Source organism: Scyliorhinus canicula, chromosome 7, assembly GCF_902713615.1.
Source record: "Scyliorhinus canicula chromosome 7, sScyCan1.1, whole genome shotgun sequence".
Taxonomy (NCBI): domain Eukaryota; kingdom Metazoa; phylum Chordata; class Chondrichthyes; order Carcharhiniformes; family Scyliorhinidae; genus Scyliorhinus; species Scyliorhinus canicula.
In genome coordinates, this window is record NC_052152.1 from 185,793,283 (window position 1) to 185,813,091 (window position 19,809).

At 43.8% G+C, this 19,809-nt stretch overlaps 1 protein-coding gene across 2 annotated transcripts in view; it reads left to right on the top strand.

The window, feature by feature from the left end:
• Positions 1-19,809, top strand: part of LOC119969615 (phosphatidate phosphatase LPIN2-like) — a 130,846-nt gene that overhangs the window by 93,317 nt on the left and 17,720 nt on the right. For both annotated transcript variants that reach the window (XM_038803484.1, XM_038803482.1), the window contains exons 10-16: positions 2,363-2,456; positions 4,080-4,149; positions 11,309-11,401; positions 11,806-11,882; positions 13,334-13,478; positions 16,649-16,797; positions 18,523-18,609. In XM_038803484.1, coding sequence (XP_038659412.1) covers positions 2,363-2,456; positions 4,080-4,149; positions 11,309-11,401; positions 11,806-11,882; positions 13,334-13,478; positions 16,649-16,797; positions 18,523-18,609 — 715 coding nt within the window. The remainder of the gene's footprint in view (positions 1-2,362; positions 2,457-4,079; positions 4,150-11,308; positions 11,402-11,805; positions 11,883-13,333; positions 13,479-16,648; positions 16,798-18,522; positions 18,610-19,809) is intronic.

A 19,809-nucleotide genomic window follows, 5' to 3' on the forward strand; every position in this document is an offset into this window, starting at 1 on the left:
GAACCAGCAATGCCCACATTCTGCAAACGAATTAATAAACTTCGAGCGAAGCACTGAACAGGGCCAGCTCCAGTACCTCCTGCGCCAAGGCTAAAGCCTCATGCAGCTAAAAGTGGTGCACAGAGCACACCTGACAAGAACCCGAGTGAGCAGGTTCTTCCCAGAGGTGGAGGACAAATGTGAATGGTGCCAGGGGGGCCCGGCCAACCACGCCCAAATGTTCTGGGCCTGCCCAAACTTGTTGGGTTTTGGACAGGCTTCTACGACGCGAAATCCAACATTGTGGGGGTAAGGGTGGAGTGGTCTCACCGAAGAGACCACGCTTTGGTGGTCTGATACCCCGAAGAATGGCAGCCTTTGGGATATCAGACCAGCCGGAACTTCATATGGGGAAAAGGGCCAACATTCATGCATTTGCTTCCCTAATCGTCCGCTGGAGAATCGTGTTCAGCTGGCGATCGGCAGCATAACACACAGCTGCAGACTGGCTGGCAGACCTGTCGGAATTTCTCCATCTGGAGAAGATTAAATACACCATCCGAGGGTTAGCCAATGGCTTCCACAAATTGTGGAGGTCATTCATCAGCCTGTTCCAAGACCTGTTTGAAACCCACAATGGATAGAACAGGGAGGGGGGTTAGGGGGACGCATGGGAACCACCAGGGCCACAAACAGACAAGAAGGAGGTGGCGGGGGAGGGGGGGGGAGAGAAGAAACCCAAGAAAACGCCAAAGGGGAGCCCAGGGAGTGACCGACGCGCGGACCAGAGGGCCCCTCACAAAGCTATAAGAGTAAGACAAACGCCAAAACAAATCATCTACAGTGAAGGGAATGGCCTATCATAGGACCCAGAGACAGCAGAAAAAGGGAGGGGGGGGGGGGAAGAGCGGAGGGGCGGGTGCCCAAAGGAATAACCTGTGAATTGTAAATTATAACTTTCATCCATTTCGTATAGTGTAAAAATGCAAACTTTAATAAAATTATTTATAAAAAATATAGGGTGCTCTTTCAATCGTGCAATCGAGTCCAGACTCGATTGGTTGAGTAGCGGCCTCCTGCACTGTAAGGATTCTACGATTCATCACCCTTAAAGTTCCCCTCCAAGTGCGCAAGGCTCAGCCTGACGCAGCTAAAAGTGGTACATAGAGCCCACTTAACAAGAAACGTATGAGTAGGTTCTCCCCGGAGGTGGAGGACAGATGTGAACGGCGCCAAAGAGGCCCGGCCAACCACGCCCACATGTTCTGGTCTTGCCCCAGACTTGTGGAGTACTGGACAGCCTTCTTCGAGGCTATGTCCAAAATGGTGGGGGTGAGGGTGGAGCCATGCCCGATAGTGGCGGTCTTCGGGGTTTCAGACCAGCCAGATCTATTCCTGGGGAGGAGGGCGGACGCCCTTGCCTTTGCCGCCCTGATCGTCCGCCGTAGAATCCTGTTTGGCTGGCGGTCAGCAGCACCGCCCAGAGCTGCAGACTGGCTGTCCGACCTCTCGGAATCTCTCCAAAGGGAGAAAATCAAATTCGCCATCCGAGGGTCAGACGACGGCTTCCACAGAACGTGGGAGCCATTCATGCAATTGTTCCGGGACCTGTTTGTGGCCAACGAACAAGAGGAAGAGTAGTCGGGTGGCCAAGAATCAGGGGAAAATGGACGGGAATCGGGGAAGGTAGCCGGGGTGGGGGGGGGGGGGGGGGGGGGGGGGGGGGGGGGGAAAGGGGGGGAGATACGGGTTCGTTATGGGGGTTTGATGGCTAGCTAAGGCCCAAAACCAAACTGTAAATAAATGCCTATAGACATGTGCCTCGGCCATATTGGGGAATGTAAAATATGTATGCCGGCTAAAGGGGGCGGCCACAGTTGTTATTATGAGGATGCTTACCTCTAAATATACATCTTAATTTTTGCGTGTCTTTTTTTCTCTAATAATTTGTAATTTGTTGAATATAAAATATGAAAACTCAATAAAAAACATTTAAAAAAAAGTTCCCCTCCAAGCCCCACACCATTCTGATTTTGAGCTATAAGTGTTCCGACAGAGTATTCGGGATCATGTAAATGGAATTGAAATTTGATCATGAGAAAATGTACTGTTATGCTATCAACATGTTCACCAGCAGGAGAGCAACAATAAATAAACAAGCATCACCGAAAGAATGAATCGGGATGGGTTATTTTCCTTTGGTGCTGATGCATTAAGTGATTTTGTTGCGTGTGTGTGCATTTGCTGATCAGTTGAAGTTCTGAATGACCATTTAGTTTGGTGTTTTTGTTGAATTAAAGAAGTCCGTGCTGTATTCGTTGCAGGCATGATGGCCATTCTCAATAGAAACTCTTAAAATGGTTGTTTATTAATTGTACCACAGGAAAATTTGTACAGCACATGGTCACGTACCAGGACCTGGTTGAAAATCCTGGGATTATTGATGATCCAAATTTAGTCATTGGAATCAATAAAAAGTAAGTTCAAAACTCCGTAGCAAAACACACTGTTATACTGCAGGTTATTATATAGCTGCGTAAATTTGTTTTTAAAAAATGGTTGAATTCTCAATAATATGAAAATATGCCAGTTTTTAAATATAAAGCACATCGTACTTATTCTGATTTGATATTGATAAAATCAACATAAAACCTCTGCAATTTCTGAAAATCTAAAAGAAAACAAAATGTTGACATTACACACCCAGTCAGTTACTGAGAATGTGTTGTAATTGACCAGTGTTTCCTGACGTTTGTTTTAGTAGTACAGCCATTCTGATTTTTTGAATGTCCGATTTTCAATACCGTAATTATCTTTGTTTCATCCTGATTTGTTCACTTCCTATTTTTAATTTATCTAATTGATTCTTAATTTTAGTCCACTTCATTTATTTAATTGTAAAGCTTTATATGGATTTTGGATTAATTCTGGGTAACAGGGTGGAAGTCAGCAATCCTATGACCACTCATTGTTCCATATAGCATTCGGAACACTGGGCACAATAATCAGGAGACTCGATTGAGGTGCTGGCCATCTAATTTCAAAATTGTCACCACAAAAAAATCTATAATTCACTAAAGTGGTATTTGGTAATGTAAATCATTCAAAATGGCAAACTGTTTTTCCTGTTGGAGGATGTTGGTTTTCTGCCTCCAGTACATGCACTCTATCCCCACGTTTCCAATTCCAAGTCTTGATGTGAGAAAAACATTAATGTAATTAAACAAATGCCCCATTACCTGTAGCATGTGTGTCAACCGGCATATAGAATCCCAGCTCTCAGTGGAATGGGTAAACTGTGGGAGGAGAGAAGGACTTGTTTTACATAGGACATTTTTTGATTAAGGTGATTAAAAATATTTCACACTACAAATTAATATTGAAGTAGACAGAAAGCAAAATGTGTCCTTGTTCATCAGGAACATAAGTAGCCATTTTGTTAACTTGGTAAAAGTGGTCATTAAATTGCTACAACTGGAGGTTGGAGTACTAAATATTTTAAGGTAGATTTAGAATCCCGAGAGTGGGGGCAGCACGGTGGCGCAGAGGTTAGCACTGCTGCCTCACGGCGCCGAGGTCCCAAGTTCGATCCTGTCTCTGGGTTACTGTCCGTGTGGAGTTTGCACATTCTCCCCGTGTTGCGTGGGTTTCGCTGCCATAACCCAAAAGATGTGCAGGTTAGGTGGATTGGCCACGCTAAATTGCCCCTTAATTGGAAAAAAATGAATTGGGAACTCTAAATTAAAAAAAAAAAGAATTCCTTGAGTGCAGAAGGAGGCCATTTGGCCCATCAGGTCTGTACCGATCCTCTGAAAGAGCACCCTACCTCGGCCAATCCCTGACCGTATCCTCTTAACTTCACTTAGGGGCAATTTAGCATGGCCAATCCATCAAACCACATCTTTGGACTGAGGAATGAAACCGGAGCATGTGGAGGGAACCCATGCAGACACTGGGACAATGTGCAAACTCCACACAGTCAACGGAAGTCGAAATCGAACCCGAGTCTCTGGTGGTAGGCACAAGTGCTAACCACTGTGCCACCCCATTAATTTATTTATACTGGTATTAAAAACTCTGGACATTTTTGTTTTTTGCAGATATTACAACTGGGCAGTTGCTGCCCCCATGATTCTCTGCATTCAAGCCTTTCAGAAGAACTTACCGAAGGTACATTTTGTTCTGCTTCAGCAAGGTGATTTGTGTATTTTCCAATAACCATTGCTCGATTTTATACCAAATGGTTCTAATTTCTCAGAATTGCCTCCCATGTTAAATAATTATTTCTCCCCTGTCTACACCTGAAGAAGACAACCAATACTAAAATATAGTTAGTTCTGTGCCAGCTGCGCTTTACAACATCCTTCTGAGTTGATCCATCTATGAGTTTAGATAACGAAGATTGGCAGGTAATTTGATTATGGCATGTGCTATTGTCTTTTCCCTCATCTAGGCTTCATCTCTGCAATGCCAACAATGGCCACTAGGTAGTGATCAGGAACCTTAGCTGATTTTTCCTTTCTTCGTTCTTCCCTTGTTGTGCCGTTTTTGTTATATTGGCTGAGATCAGCTGATTCAACATATTCCGAGATCAATCCTAGGATTTATCCCACTCTGCGCCTCAATGGTGAAACAATTGATCAATTCTACATGGCTCTTTAATGCATCTTGTGATGCAATTACTCTTACAGCAAAGGGACAACTCATACCATTACAAGAATAATCACCGCTTATTGTCACAAGTAGGCTTCAATGAAGTTACTGTGAAAAGCCCCTCGTTGCCACATTCCGGCGCCTGTTCGGGGAGGCTGGACGGGAATTGAACCCGCGGCTGGTCTTGTTCTGCATTATAAGCCAGCTGTCTTAGCCCACTGTGCTAAACCACAAGGCAGAAGATAAACAATTGTCTGAGCTAGCTTTCTTTACTGCTTCACCCTTCGAATGTAAACCTGTTTCAATACTCTAAACCAGGAACTGCAAATGATGGAAATTTAGAAACGAGCAGAAAATGCTGAGCATCTTGGGCAGCATCTGTGGTGAGCACAGGTTTCTGTTTCAGGTGTAGACTGGCCCCTAACAGGCTGAACAGCAGGGCTGTCTGGTATTTGATGGCCATTTTAAAAAAAAAGTTTATTCTCCTTTTTCACATCTTCTCCCAAATTTACACCCACCAACAATAAAACAAAATCAGTAACAAATATGTCAATCCCCATATCAATAACAACTATCTCATCTTCCCACCAAACCCCAAACATTAGCTCGCATGTTCACATAAACAAATGACAAAAAGGAATTAGGGATCACTCATAGTCACCATTAATACACCCCCCCCCCCCCCCCAACTAATGTTCGATGTTATCCAGTTCTTGAAAGTGCATAATGAATAATGCTCATGAATTGTAGAACCCCTCCATCCTTCCCCTCAGTTCAAACTTAACCTCCTCAAGAGTCAAGAATTCCAACAGGTCCCCCCGCCACACCAGGGTGGAGAGGTTGCTCTCCAACCCATCAGGATCTGCCTTCGGGCGATCAACGAGGCGAAGGCTACAACATCTGCCTCCGCACCCGTTTCCAGCCCTGGCTGGTCCGACACCCCGAATATGACCTCCCGAGGGCCCGGGTCCAGTTTCACGTGCACCGCTTTAGAAATTACCCTAAAAACCTCCTTCCAGCAATCCTCCAGCTTTGGACAGGACCAAAACATATGAGTGTGATTAGCGGGGCCCTCCTCCTGCAACGTTCACACACATTTACTCCTTCAAAGAATTGGCTCATCCTCACCCTCATGAGGTGTGCTCTGTATACCACCTTCAGCTGTATCAGCCCCAACCTCGCACATGAGGTGGAGGCATTCACTCTCTGGAGCACCTCGCACTAGAACCCCTCCTCAATATCCTCTCCCAACTCTTCCTCCCACTTTGCTTTGATCCCTTGCAGTGGTGCTTCTCCTCTTCCAAAATAGCTCCTCTCCAGTCCCTGTCGTCAGCACCTCCTCCAGCAATGTGGAGGGCGGCTCCACCGGGAAACTCTGTATCTCCTTTCTGGCAAAATCTCAAACTTCCATGTATCTAAACATTTCTCCCTGCTCCAGCCCATACTTCGCTTCCAACTCCTTCAATCCTGCAAACCGACCCCTAAGAAACAATTATTTTAGTGTCTTAATCCCCTTCTCCCATTTCTGAAAATTTCCATCCCACTTTCCTGGCTCAAATCTGTGTTTCCCCCGAATCGGCATTTCCCTTGACCCTGCCCCCAACCCGAACATGTTGGTGAAACAGCCTCCAAATTCTCAATGAAGCTATTATTACCGGACTCCCTGAGTATTTCCCCGGGGCCATCGGGAGCGGCGCTGTTGCTAGTGCTTTCAATCCCGACCCCCTGCACAAACTCTCCTCCATTCTGACCCACTGGGAATCAACCCCTCTGACCCAGCTCTGCACCTTCTCCACATTTGCTGTCCAACAGTAAGGCATCAGGTTCGGAAGACCCAAACGCCTTGCCTGCCTTCCCCTCTAGCAGCACCTTTCTAACTTTGGCCACCCTCCCTCCCCATATGAACAAAGTAATAATTCCCTCAATCTCTCTGAAAAAAGCCGTTGGCAGGAAAATCGGCAGGCATTGGAAAATAAACAGAAATCGCAGCAACACGTTCATTTTAACCGCCTGTACTCGATCCGCCAGTGACAGAAGGTGACCTTCCCACCTTGCCACATCAGCTTTCACTCTCCCCACCGAACTAGAAATGTTGTACCTGCAGTGCACCCCCCCCCCACCCCAACTCCCGGGCAACCTTCACCCCCAGGTACCTAAAGTGAGTCCCTGCCCTACGGAATGGCAGCCCCCCCACCCCCGGCCGAGACACCACAAAATACTCACTCTTGTCTAGATTTAGTTTGTACCCTGAGAAAGACCCAAACATCCAAAGCAGCTCCAATTTCCCCCCTATCGACACACTCAGTTCCGACACATATAACAGCAAGTCATTGGCATATAAGGACACCCTATGCTCTATTCCCCCCCCGCCCCCCCCCCCCCCCGCACTATTCCTATCCATACCCCCGAACGTCTTAATGCGATGGCCAATGGTCAAGCGCGAGTGCAAACAGCAAGGGGGACATAGGATATCCCTGCCTACTCCCACGGTGGAGAGAAAAGTATCTCGAGCTGATGTTGTTTGTGCGGACACTCGCCCTCGGCTCCATATATAGTAGCTTTACCCAGTTCACAAATCTTGGTCCAATCCCAAACTGCTCCAGAACTGCCATCAAGTACCCCCATTCTACCTGGTCAAACGTCTTCTCGGCGTCCAATGCTACAACCACCTCTGTTTTCTTCCCCTCCGCCGGTGCCATAACCACGTTCAATACCCTTCTAACGTTTGAAAAGAGCTGCCTCCCTCTCACGAACCCTGTATGGTCTTCACCTATCACCTTCGGGAGGCACTCCTCCAGCCTACTTGCCAGTACCTTCGCCAATACTTTTGCGTCCACATGACCCACACTCCGTCGGATCTTATCTTTTTTTAGCAACAGGGAAATCGATGTCTGCCCCAAAGTTTGTCGCAATATCCCCTTCCCTGTCGCCTTCTCAAATATCCGCACCATCTGGGGTGCCAGCTTATCCTTGAATACCCCCCTTATCTGCCACCACATTCTCCATCTGGAAACATATTCTTTTGCTGACCATTGCCGCTACGCCTCGAGCCCTTCTGTCAAATCCAGAGTGAAACACTTGACTAACCCAGCCCTTTTATAAGTCTCACCTGGTCCTTCACCCACAAGTGAGTCTCCTGCAGCATTGCTACATCGGCTTTCAAACTTTTAAGATGCGCAAGCACCCTTGACCTCTTGACCGGACCTCCTAACCCCCTCACGTTCCAAGTGACTATCCTAACTGGGGGTCTCTCACCCCATCAAAACATGCTAACCAGGCTCCAATGTCCGCAGCCCTCCTCTCACCTCACCTCCGTTCACTAGCCGAATTTGGTTAGCTAGCACAGGTGGCTCCCCCCCTCCCTCCCCTCCCACCCAGTCCCAGAGAAACAAACAAAAACAACAATCCAACCCATACAATTCCCTAAAATAAGATATAACCGTTGCAACACAGAATGCCAATCAACCCAACCAATAACTTGAATTCTGTGACAATATGAAGTGAAGTAAATTACAATACACATCAATGAAAAGAAAGTTATAGCATTTATACATTTTCTAGCTCCCCAATCACAGTCCACAGTCTCTCTTCCAGCTCCGCTCCTCACATCTGTCCCAAGCCTTCTGCCCTCACGAACGCCTCAGCCGCCTCCATTGTCTCGAAATAAAAGTCTTTGCCGTTATAAGTCACCCTGAGCTTCGCTGGGTATACCATACCAAATTGCACCCTCTTGTACAGTGCCGCCTTCACTCGCCCAATTGCCGCTCGTCTTTTTGCCAACTCCACCGTCAAGTCCTGGTAAATCCAAACTCTAGCACCATCCCACTGCACCTCATGCTTCTGCTTCGCCCAGCTTACCACCACCTCCTTCATGTAGTACTTATGGAAGCAGATAATTACTGCTCTTGGCGTCTCATTCACTTTTGGCTTCAGCCTTAATGACTGATGAGCTCAGTCCAGCTCATACCGGGAGGGCTTCTCACCCTTCCCCTATCAGCTCCGTCAACCTCTCAGCGAAGTACTCAGCGAAAACTTCTTTCTCTTTTTTTGTATTTCTCAAGAATTCCCCTAGGACCGGACTTCAATCTTAAAACATTCTAGGCGGGAGCCACCCGATGTGGAACATCTCCACTACATCACGCCCTGGCTTTGGGCCTGCCGCCTCGTCGTCCGCCCCCGCTGCTCCGACCGCTGGGCCCGGCGCCTCCGTTCCAGTCGCCCAACACACACGCGGGGTTCCTCGCCGGTTTTCAAGCCGGCTCTGCTTGACTCCCGGGACGGCCCCAAAGGCCGCCAACAATCGGGGGGGGGGGGAGGAGGAGAGAGAAGTGGGGAAACGCCCGAAAGCGCCGCAAATAGTGGCCACTGGTGGGAGCTCCTCTCGATGCGGCCGACCCGCACTCAAACGCCACCGGACGTCTTTGGCCATTTTAATAAACTTTTGACTTCAGATGCAATTCTTGAGCCACTTTAACTGGCACTTTGGACAATTTCTAGAACATGGATACAGTTGTGCTCTTAAATAGTAAGTAGCGGTAGTTTTCACATTTTAGATGGATTGAATTATTATTGTTCCCGTCTTCCGCCTGTGTCAGCGATGGTTTTCATTTCTAATTGAACTTTTTTCCCCCTTAGTATCTGTTCCCTTGTCAATGGGCTGTGGTGTGTTTCCCAAACCTAGGTCCAATGTTAAAAATAACCCCACAGCAAATTCTTTAAAGCTAGGAATCCCGTGGAGAGTAACATGCCTCCTGTCTCACCAAAGCCTGTCCACCACCTACAAGTCACCAGTCAGAAGTGTGATGGGAATACTCTCCGCTTGCTTGGGTGAGTGCAGCTCCAACAACACCCAAGAAGATCAACGTCATCCTGGACAAAGCTGCCTGCTTAATTTCTGCCTCATCCACAAACATTCACTCCCACTACCACCGACGCACATAGAATCATAAACGTTAAGTACCGAAATTCCAGCACAGTGGCAGCTCTGGGTACCATGACAAGATGCACTTCAGAAACTCATGAAGACTCCTTGGACAGTACCTTGCAAACCAATGATCAGCACCACCTAGAAGGACAGCAGATACATTAGAACACCATCACCTGAAAGTTCCCCTCCTAACCACACACCATCCTGACTTGGAAATATATCGGCATCCTTTCACTGTCACAGGGTCAAAATCCTGGAACTCCCTCCCTTGGAGCACTGTAAATGTACCTACACCAGATGGACTGCAGTGGTTCAAGCAGAAAACTCATCACCACCTTCTCGAGGGAAATTAAGGATGAACAATAAATGCTGGCCTAGCCAACGATGCCCACATCTCTTGAATGAACCCCCCCCCCCCACGGGATTTATTAACACATGCAAAACTGAGGGATGGATCTCAAAGTACATTCACACACTCAAGCATACATGATAGAAAGGCAGAGAAAGAAAGGGAAATAAGTTACAAATTGCGAGTTACTTAAAAATCGAAAAGACATTAATTTACTTGAGTACAGTCCAGTAAGCTGATGTTCAATGAAGGTTTTTCTTTTTTTAAATAAATTTAGAGTACCCAATTATTTCTTTTCCAATTAAGGGACAATTTAGAGGGTACCCTGTTTCTCCAACACAAAGTTAGTGTTTGTACTGTTTGGCCTTGTATGTCTTTTACTGTTTTAATAAAAAGATATGGCCAATCCACCTAACTTGCACGTCTTTTGGGCTGTGGGAGTGAAACCCACGCAGACATGGGGGGAATGCGCAAACTCCACACGCACAGTGACCCAGGGCCGGGATTCGAACCCGGGTCCTCAGTGCTGTAGTCCCAGTGCTAACCACGGCGCCACCATGCTCTCTCTCTCTCTCCCCCCCCCCCCGAATGAAGGTTTTTTCAAGTGGCTTTGTCCAGCGCTTTCCCTGGGAACTTGGTTGAGCCAGTTGAAGATGCAGAAAAATATTCTTGCAACCTGTGCGTTAGTCCACTCTGTGGGCAAAATGGAGGATTCTTTCTGGAGCTCTGACTTTTGAGAGATGGAGGTCAAAGGCAGCCGACCAGCCTGGAATCTGGTTTTCTCTTGGGGGTCAAATTGCAACTGGGGACAGGATCCAAAAGCTGTATAATTAAAGTAATTCAAAAAGCTGAAGTCTTGGTCACAAGACAGGACCGTTTCGGATTGGGCCATTCAGCTACCGATGTACTTTAAGGACCCTCATTAAAACCCATTGTCCTGAACAGGTAACTGTGGGACCATTAGCACAACATTGGGGATGAGTTACAAATACTTTGATGCTAGCTGGTGCAGATGTCTCGTCTACTAGTCCTTTGTGTTGGCTTGGCTGGAATGTTCATACAATGTCACATTCCAGCAGGTTGATAAGTTAACTCTGCCATTTGGAATGGTTTAGAACTTTCCAGAACTACCAGCATGTGACCAGCTGCGACAATTTTATCAGCACAGCAATTGTCCATTTAAAACAAAACAGAATTTTAAACAAGTGAATATGGAAGAGAAAAACATTTCTAAGATTTGTTCTTCTCCTTGGCTTCTCGGCATGATGATGTGTTGAGGCATCATAAGATTAGGATAACATGTTTTTGGTGAGAAGAAATATCAAAACTTGATGATTTAGAGGATACATGACTACATTCTTGTGACTTGATCCTTAAGCCGCTTTTCTTCTTCACTGTAGGCTACTATAGATAAGCTGGTAAAGGAAAAGATGCCCAAAAAAACTGGTGGATGGTGGTTTTCCTGGCGCAGAAAAAACTCTACAGCAAAGGAGGTATTTTTTTCCAGATTATTTGTTTTGCCACTTTTAATTAAATCGTCAATGAAGCAGGAACATACCAGGAACAAGTAGCACAGTTAATGATTGGGGTGGTGAGAATCTGTGGTCACATTATTATATGCATGATTTACATTGATTCCGAGGCAGCACATGGGGAACTAATAACGACAATGGAGACTAGATTCAGTTCATTTGAGAATGAATCTGATCACTACAATTGCAAACACAATATAAGAAAAGAGATGCATAGCAAAAAGAGATCTTTTCTATAAAAAATTGTTTTGGTTGGATTTTTTTCAGATGCATTTAAAGGTACAGACTAACATTCAGCTGACATGATAGTTGTAGTAGTTTTGCTGTTGCACAGCTTTGTTTTGAGCAGTGGTTTTATTTTTCAGCCAGAATCCAGTATCAAAAAAGGTGAAGAACAGAATGAAAGAAGTGAAAATAAACAAGCTATCTTGGAAGGTTGCAGGTAATTTTCAAGCATTAACTTTGCTTTCAAAAACCTTTACAAAACTTAAGGCTGTTTTGAACAGTTAACACTTGTTAGCTGTCTATGATAGATATTGCAGTCACAATGAGCCTGTAGTGGGAGAGGTATGGATATTGACAACCATGGCAGATGCTACATCTCAGTTGAGAGTATTGTTGCAGCTGCACCTATCCAGATGATTTAGTGAGCATTGCAGGTGGTGGAGAGGCTTTGAGGAATCGGGAGGTGTGAGCCACTTATAGACCATTTGTGCTGCATGACCAGCAAGTTAAGAAACTAATTTGCAGCCATGCATAAATTGCACCCCAAAACGGCAGCTGAATTTCATGGTGTCAGGACAGGTTAAGGGTTGGTGATTTTGAACAGTCAGTTTGAAATGCAAATACAAGACATGTTGGAAATGACTTGCCGTATTTTGATTGTGAAATCTTCATTTGGTCATGGAATGGCTGCATGGACCAGGGATCTGATTCGGAGCCTCGCTTTTCAGCATGTTTATTTATGATTTTGTGTGACGGAATCGGGAGTTGTATGTCTAAATTAGCATGCAAAGTAAATTGTGTGAATGGGATTGCAGAATAATACCAGGGCTTAGTGTTTAAGCAATTGCAGGAATAAAACTTAGGGCAGCACAGTGGGTAGCACTGCTGCTTCACAGCTCCAGGGTCCCAGGTTTGATTCCCGGCTTGGATCACAATCTGTGTGGAGTCTGCACGTTCTCCCCGTGTCTGCGTGGGTTTCCTCCGGGTGCTCCAGTTTCCTCCCACAAGTCCCAAAAGACGTGCTTGTTAGGTAATTTTGACATTCTGAATTCTCCCTCTGTGTAGCCGAACAGGCTCCAGAATGTGGCGACTGGGGGCTTTTCACAGTAACTTCATTGCAGTGTTAATGTAAGCCTACTTGTGACAATAAAGATTATTTAAAAAAAATTATTAATGTATAAATACAGGTTACGGGACCTTAACTTTATTGTACGAGCTCGGGGGTTTGAACTAATCAAGGTAGTAAAACGAGAAGTGGATTGTATTGTGCAGATAGAAACCAGTTCTTCTGCTTGGGGAATCCAGAGCAAAAGGACTTGATCTTCAAATTAGTCCGTGGCTATTTAGGAGTAAAATCTAAAACCTGCTCCCAAATGCTGTAAATGCTGCATCATTTGAATCTTTGAACATAGGGATTGGTAATTTTTTGTTAGTTAAGATATGGAACAAAGGCTGGTAAATGGAGTTCTTAACAGATCAACCATGAGTTACATTTACTTTCAGTATACAATCTGTAATTGGTGGTGCACATATTAACATATACTATATTTTGCTATGAATAGTCTAATCAATTGTAATATATAAGAAAACAGGGTTGACAGTATTAACTTGTCAAATGTTGACACATTTGATTACAACTTAATGCTTTATTATTTATCTATGGAACAGGCCTAAAGAAGAATTTACTTCTAGTGACGATGACTTCAGCACTATCAAGGACCGTCCAAAGCCAGGTTCTAAATGTCGCGATTCCCCTTGTCAAAGCAGTACGGCTACATACAGAAAATCCCTGAGGCTGTCCTCAGAAAAACTAGTAAGCAAATATTTCTTAAATCCCTGTTTCAACCATATTGTAATTTAAATCATGGAATTATTTATTTAAAAAATAAATTTAGAGTACCCAAATAAATTTTTTCCAATTAAGGGGCAATTTGGTGTGGCCAATCCACCTACCCTGCACATCTTTGGGTTGTGGGGGCGAAACCCACACAGACACAGGGAGAATGTGCAAACCCCATATGGTCAGTGACCCAGGGCCGGGGACGAACCTGGGACTTCGGAGCCGTAAGGCAGCAGTGCAAACCACTGTGCCACCGTGCTGCCCTATCAAATAAATTATTGATCTGTTTTCATATTTAATACTTGCTGTAGCCTTGATTAGTTTATATGCAGAAGGTTCAGGTGATAAAGAAAGGGATGACACTCGTATTGTATATTTTGCAACTTTAAGACATCCCAAAGTGCGAAAGTCTTTTAAGATGTTATCACTGATGTAATAATTTGGGGAAAAGTAGCAACCAGTCTGTGCACAGGGAATGTTCCATGGGCAATAGTGGGATAAATGACCAGAAAACTTTTAATAGCAATGAGGGATAAATGCTAGAACTAATTCTGGGTGAAATCCCATGTTGAAGTGCAATCTTCACTTGCACACCTGTGTTCTGTATTGAGAATAATGGTGAGGCAAACAACACATTATTACATTATAAGTCAAAGCGCACGTATATTTACCATTAAATGCCTAAATTCAAAATTGCAATCAGTTACACTGCTTCTCCTCAGGCTGTGCTATAACCATACCTCACCAATTGATTCAGCATTGAAATCAGTACAAGGGCATGAAGTTCTGGTACTTTCTATTCTCTATCCACTTACACACCAGAGAAGGTTAGGGCTGTGCAGTCGGGTTTAAATAATCAGTCATAATTATTGCCAGTTTAGAGTTTTAATTTCTTCAGAATCTAATTAGTGTTGAGATTTGTTTTTTTACTTTTCCGTCTTTTTCTTTTATAATCTTTCTCTTTCAATCTCCTCTTTCCCAATATTTATTCCATTTTCTTCACATGATTTAAATCTGATTTGTAGTTTTTGGCTTATACTTGCAGATTTAGGCTCTCTGGGCCAGATTTTCAAAGAGCTGCAGGGTTAGGACCCAGTGAGGATTTAATTAAGAATCTCGTCCCCGAATCAAAATCGCTCCTGGACAGATTTAAATTTTCGAAAGGTGGACCGGACTGGGCAGAGGCAGGGCAGCAGGAAACATGATTGCCACAAGTTAACAGTCCCTTGAGCACATTACAGAGCTCATTAAAGGATTTGCCTGTTCTTCATTTGGAAAGCTCAATTCGGCAAAGTCGAACTCTCTGGCGCATGTTAGTTCACTGCACGGCTACTAGAAACTATCCCTGCATTGGGTTGTTACTGACTTTTTCTGGATTGCCTCTGTAATCTCACCTGTATATCCTGCTTGCTTTGCTGTAGACACTGCCAGCCCTCTAGGGAACTGGCTGCTCTCTCTGTCAAGAAAGTGGCAGCAACCAACATGGCTACTGCTTTCTGGGGAGTCTCAGTGCTACTAATTGGACTCTAAGCACATCAGACAGTTAGGACATTTACATTTGACAATAGCTAGAGCGAGACAGCTTGGTGTTGGGGCCTGGAATTCATCTGGGCGCTGGGTTCCAAATCCTGCATTGAAAGCCCAGCCCTGTGTCTCTGTGAGGGTTGTTCAGTCTGGTTGAAGGCCAAACTGCTGCTTACCCTGCTCACAGATGCGTCGGGTCAGAAACCTGTGTCAGCATGCCTCTGTTCAAAAGCCTGCTTACATTTTGTGAGCAGCTGTCTCCACTCCACATCTCTCTCTCTGGCTGCCTTTTCCTTGTACTCCTGCACATTGTTTCTGTTCAAATAATCACCCAATAGGGGCAGCATGGTGGTGCAGTGGGTAGCACTGCAGACTCACAGCGCAGAGGTCCCAGGATCGATCCCGGCTCCGGGTCACTGTCCGTGTGGAGTTTGCACATTCTCCCCGTGTTTGCGTGGATTTCGCCCCCACAACCCAAAGATGTGCAAGGTAGGTGGATTGAACGTGCTAAATTGCCCCTTAATTGGAAAAAATGAATTGGGTACTCTAATTTAAAAAAGAAAAAAAAACATCCAATGCCGTCTTCAGTGCTTCTCTTGAATTGCCTCCACCGCACATCCAAACAGCATTCCAGACCCACACCACTCGTGTGAAAAAGTATTTTCTGACATATTTGCTGCTTTTGCAAATCACTTTCAATCTGTGTTGATCTTTCTTGATCTTTTTACAAGTGGGAACTGTTTATCCCTATCTACCTTGACCAGCCCCCTCATTTCTATCAAATCATTTGACCTTCTCTCCAAAGAAAACAGTCCCAACCTCTCCAATCTAACCTCATAACTGAAGGTTCTCATCTCTGACACCATTTTTGTAAACGATTGAAGATAATAGCCCAAATTATGCGATGCCAATGAAGGTGAAACTGACAGCACTCTCTAGTGTCCTTACATTCACAATGACGCAGAAATCCAAAAGTTGCTGTCGGTTATTCTATGCTTTTCCAGAGTGTAATCCATCAGTGTACAAAAATGTTTACTTTTATGCTGTTTGTCTCACTGCAAAACTGTGGAAAAAGCTGCACCTTGAAGTGTAATTGTGTTTTTAATATTATATGAAGTTCAGAACTGCTACTAACACCCTCACTGACCTTGAAGCTAATTTTATATTTGTGAAATGTCACTTTTCTCCATGATTTGAATCAAGTCCCATCTTTAAAATAGTATTTTGAAAATGTGTTTACCTTTTGTTTTAAACCAGTCCTCATTTATTTTACTTCTGAAATTTTTAATTCAAAGTGAAGGAGAATCACTGCTTTGAACTTTCTGATTTGTTGTTGTGAGATTGGCTGCTTACTCTGGTTGATGACATCACTGCTGCTGGATGCCTAGCCATTCCGGTGACTGGGCACAAGATGTAAACTCATTGGAGAAGGGAAAATCCTCAGATTGCTAGATCTTTGTGGGCTTTCTCCAGGTCAGCAGTGATGTCATCAACCAGAGTTTTGCTACTGATACAAAATCCCACCCAAAGCAATTTAGGCAGCTGATGCATGTTTGGAGTTGTGTTTAATTTTAGTGCTGAATTATTCTCGATGTATATCTGTTTCTTGTTCCTTTTAGAGTAGCTTAAATCTAAAGGATGGCCCAAATAATGCATTGTTCAGCGTGACAACGCAATATCAGGGAACCTGTAGATGTGAAGGTACCATTTACCTCTGGAACTGGGATGACAAAGTTATTATATCCGATATTGATGGGACAATAACCAAGTAAGTGTGCCTGTAACCCTAGTTAACTTTGATTAAATCTGTGTCCGTTAAAAAGAAGTACAACTTAGTAGGAATCCACGTCTAATTTTAAAACTGAATATCATGTTTTTGTTTTGGTGGTAATGTGAATTAAGCTTTTCCCTTTCCATGCTGAGAAAAGGATGAACAGTTCTTAAAACCATTTACTAAGTTTTGAAAAATAAAAATAGTCACTTAACTATACCAATTGTGAAGTATAGTGAAGCCCACATCAAAGCATACTTTGGTTAATTGTCCATTTGTTAGGAGTCCTGATTCTTTTGTCTCCCATTAAATGTTCAATCTGGTTAAATGAAAACTGCTTTCAAGCAATATGCTTTGTAAACACAGATTTCCATTGCAATGGGTTGACCATACTCTCACCTAGATTTATAAATTCTAATTCAATGTCTCATGAGCGAAAATAACTCCGGTCACCATTACTTTGTATCAAAAAATGTGTATTTGATATATTGATATTCTGCTTAAATGGGATTGAGAGAGAGCGAGATAAAGAGACAAAGGAAAGGTGAAAACGTTACCTTTTTAAGAAATCTCCAACAACAATTAAAATCGAAAGAATGAGACACCACATGAGCACATCTTCAATGTTAGGAGTGTTGTTTAGGAGAAATTAAGACTATGCTGTTAAAGTGCCAGGGCATGTTGATAAGGGAATCAAAAACCATATGGATTACTAGAGTTTATAAACAGGCAGACAATATCAAAGCAAAGAGATCATCCTAAGTTCCTGGTGTGGCCTCATTAAGGTATTGTGGACAGTCTGGTCCTCACTTCAAAAAAGTTGTAAAGATGTTAGAAAAAGGTCAGAGAAGGATGCTATCAGGGATGAGGGACTTCAATTATGAAAAGAGTTTGGATAAAATGATCTCGGAACAGAAGATTAAGAGGTGATTCAGTAAAGGTTTTTTTTTAATAGGACGATTGGAGGTTTTGATCGACTAAATATAGAATAAATAAACTGGTTTTTGTGGATCAATAACTCTAAGTCATAGGTTCAAAATCATTCAAAAAGATTGAGGGGAGGACAACATTTTCTGTCCAAAGTATTGTCAGGATCTGGAATGCTTTACCTAAAAAAATGATGGGTGATGATTCTGTAAATTTTAAAAGGGAATTAGGCAGGTACTTGAAGTGGAGGAGCTTAGAACGTTATGGAAAGAAAGCAAGGATGTGGGAATAAGCATGACTGCTCTTTCAAAGATCCAGCATGGACACACGAACCATATGTGTTTCTGTGATTCTGTGAAAATCATTCTTTCGTTCTTCAATATAACAGTAAAAAAAGACATTTTCCTTTAAACAACAGCCTTGAGTGATGCTGTTGCTGGAAGCTATGGGATAGAAATTCATGTCAGCGGTGTCATAAAATAGATGATATTGGATCAACCACCCATCGTATATAGTGCCTGATATTCATTTCCTTTGACTGAGATGGAACTGAATATCAGGCACTGTATAACAGGCTGCTGATCTAATATCACCAGTTTTGTGCCATGGCCTGAGACCGATTTCTACCCCTTAACTTTTTCAACACTTCTGACCACCGTGGAGAAATTCTGCCTCTGGCCTCAACCATACGTGCTTTGGTCCACTTGTGCTCTGAACTCCGATGCAGTTGAATCATGTTTCATTGAATATTGAATATCTATGATTAATACCAATGATTCTTCTGTGCATTTCCAGATCCGATGCTTTGGGCCATATTTTGCCACAGCTGGGAAAGGATTGGACCCACCAGGGAATTGCAAAACTCTACCATAAGATACATCAGTATGTATTTGCATCTGTTGAACAGATCATACTAAATTATAAGTTCAGCACTTTGTTGACCCCTTTAGTTTTTTTCTCGAAAGAACATTGATTCTTCCTGAAGTATAGCTCCATAGGTATTGTTTGTTCACCTTTGTTGTTCAGATGAGTGATATTGGTTTAGTGCACCATTAAAATTATGCCCATGTTTAAGCTTTCAAGACTACCTTCTCACCCCTACAGCATTGCCTATCACTTCTGTCTGAGTATTTGCTGCCGAAGCCCTTGTGCATCCCTTTATTAACTCCAGCCTTAACTATTCCAATACTCTCCTGACTGGTCTCTAATTTTCCACCCTTTGAATTTGTGCTCAACCAAGTATGTTCTATCTCAATTCTAACTTTCACCAGATTCCATTTACCCGTCACTTCTGTGCTCACTGACCTATATTGGATCATGGTTAAATAATGCCTCAATTTAAAATTCTTACCCTTATTTTCAAATCCCTCCATGGCCTCTCCCTTCTTTGTCTCTACTCCAGCCCTTACAAGTCTGTGATATCTGTTCCTATTTCTATTGCACATCCACAGTTTCTTTCGTTACACCATTAAGAGCTTTGCCGTTAGCTGCCTCGGCCCTAAGCTGTGGAATTCGCTCCCTAAATCATCATCCTCCTTTAAATCAGTGCTGAAAATGCCTTGTTCAAGCTCTTTGCCACTTCTCCTAACATTTCCTTGTCCAGACATCAGGCTTGATCTTTTTAAATAGAATGGTGACTTGACCACTCCTTTGCTGACCCAATTGGGCGTCTGCAATTTTACATTGCAGGCAGAAATGACACTCTCCCCATGCTGGGTTGGGCTCAATTGACCTCATCGGAACCACATCTATTATTTTAATTTGAGACCTGAGCAAGGGAGCAGGGTGGCTAACCTACTGGGCAGTCCCTGCTGGGAACAGCAGCCAGAGTGATAAATGTGCTAGTATATTTGTAAAACGATTATTTTTTCTAAAGTAACAATTGATTTGACTTATGAAATGAATAGGTAATCAAGGACGAATTTAGCTCGCTACTGTACAGGGAGAAAATCTATTGCAAGCTCAGACTTTGACTAAAAAATAACAGTCAGGGCAGCACAGTGGCGCAGTGGTTAGCATTGCTGCCTCACGGCGCCGAGGTCCTAGGATCGATACCGGCTCTGGGTCATTGTCCATGTGGAG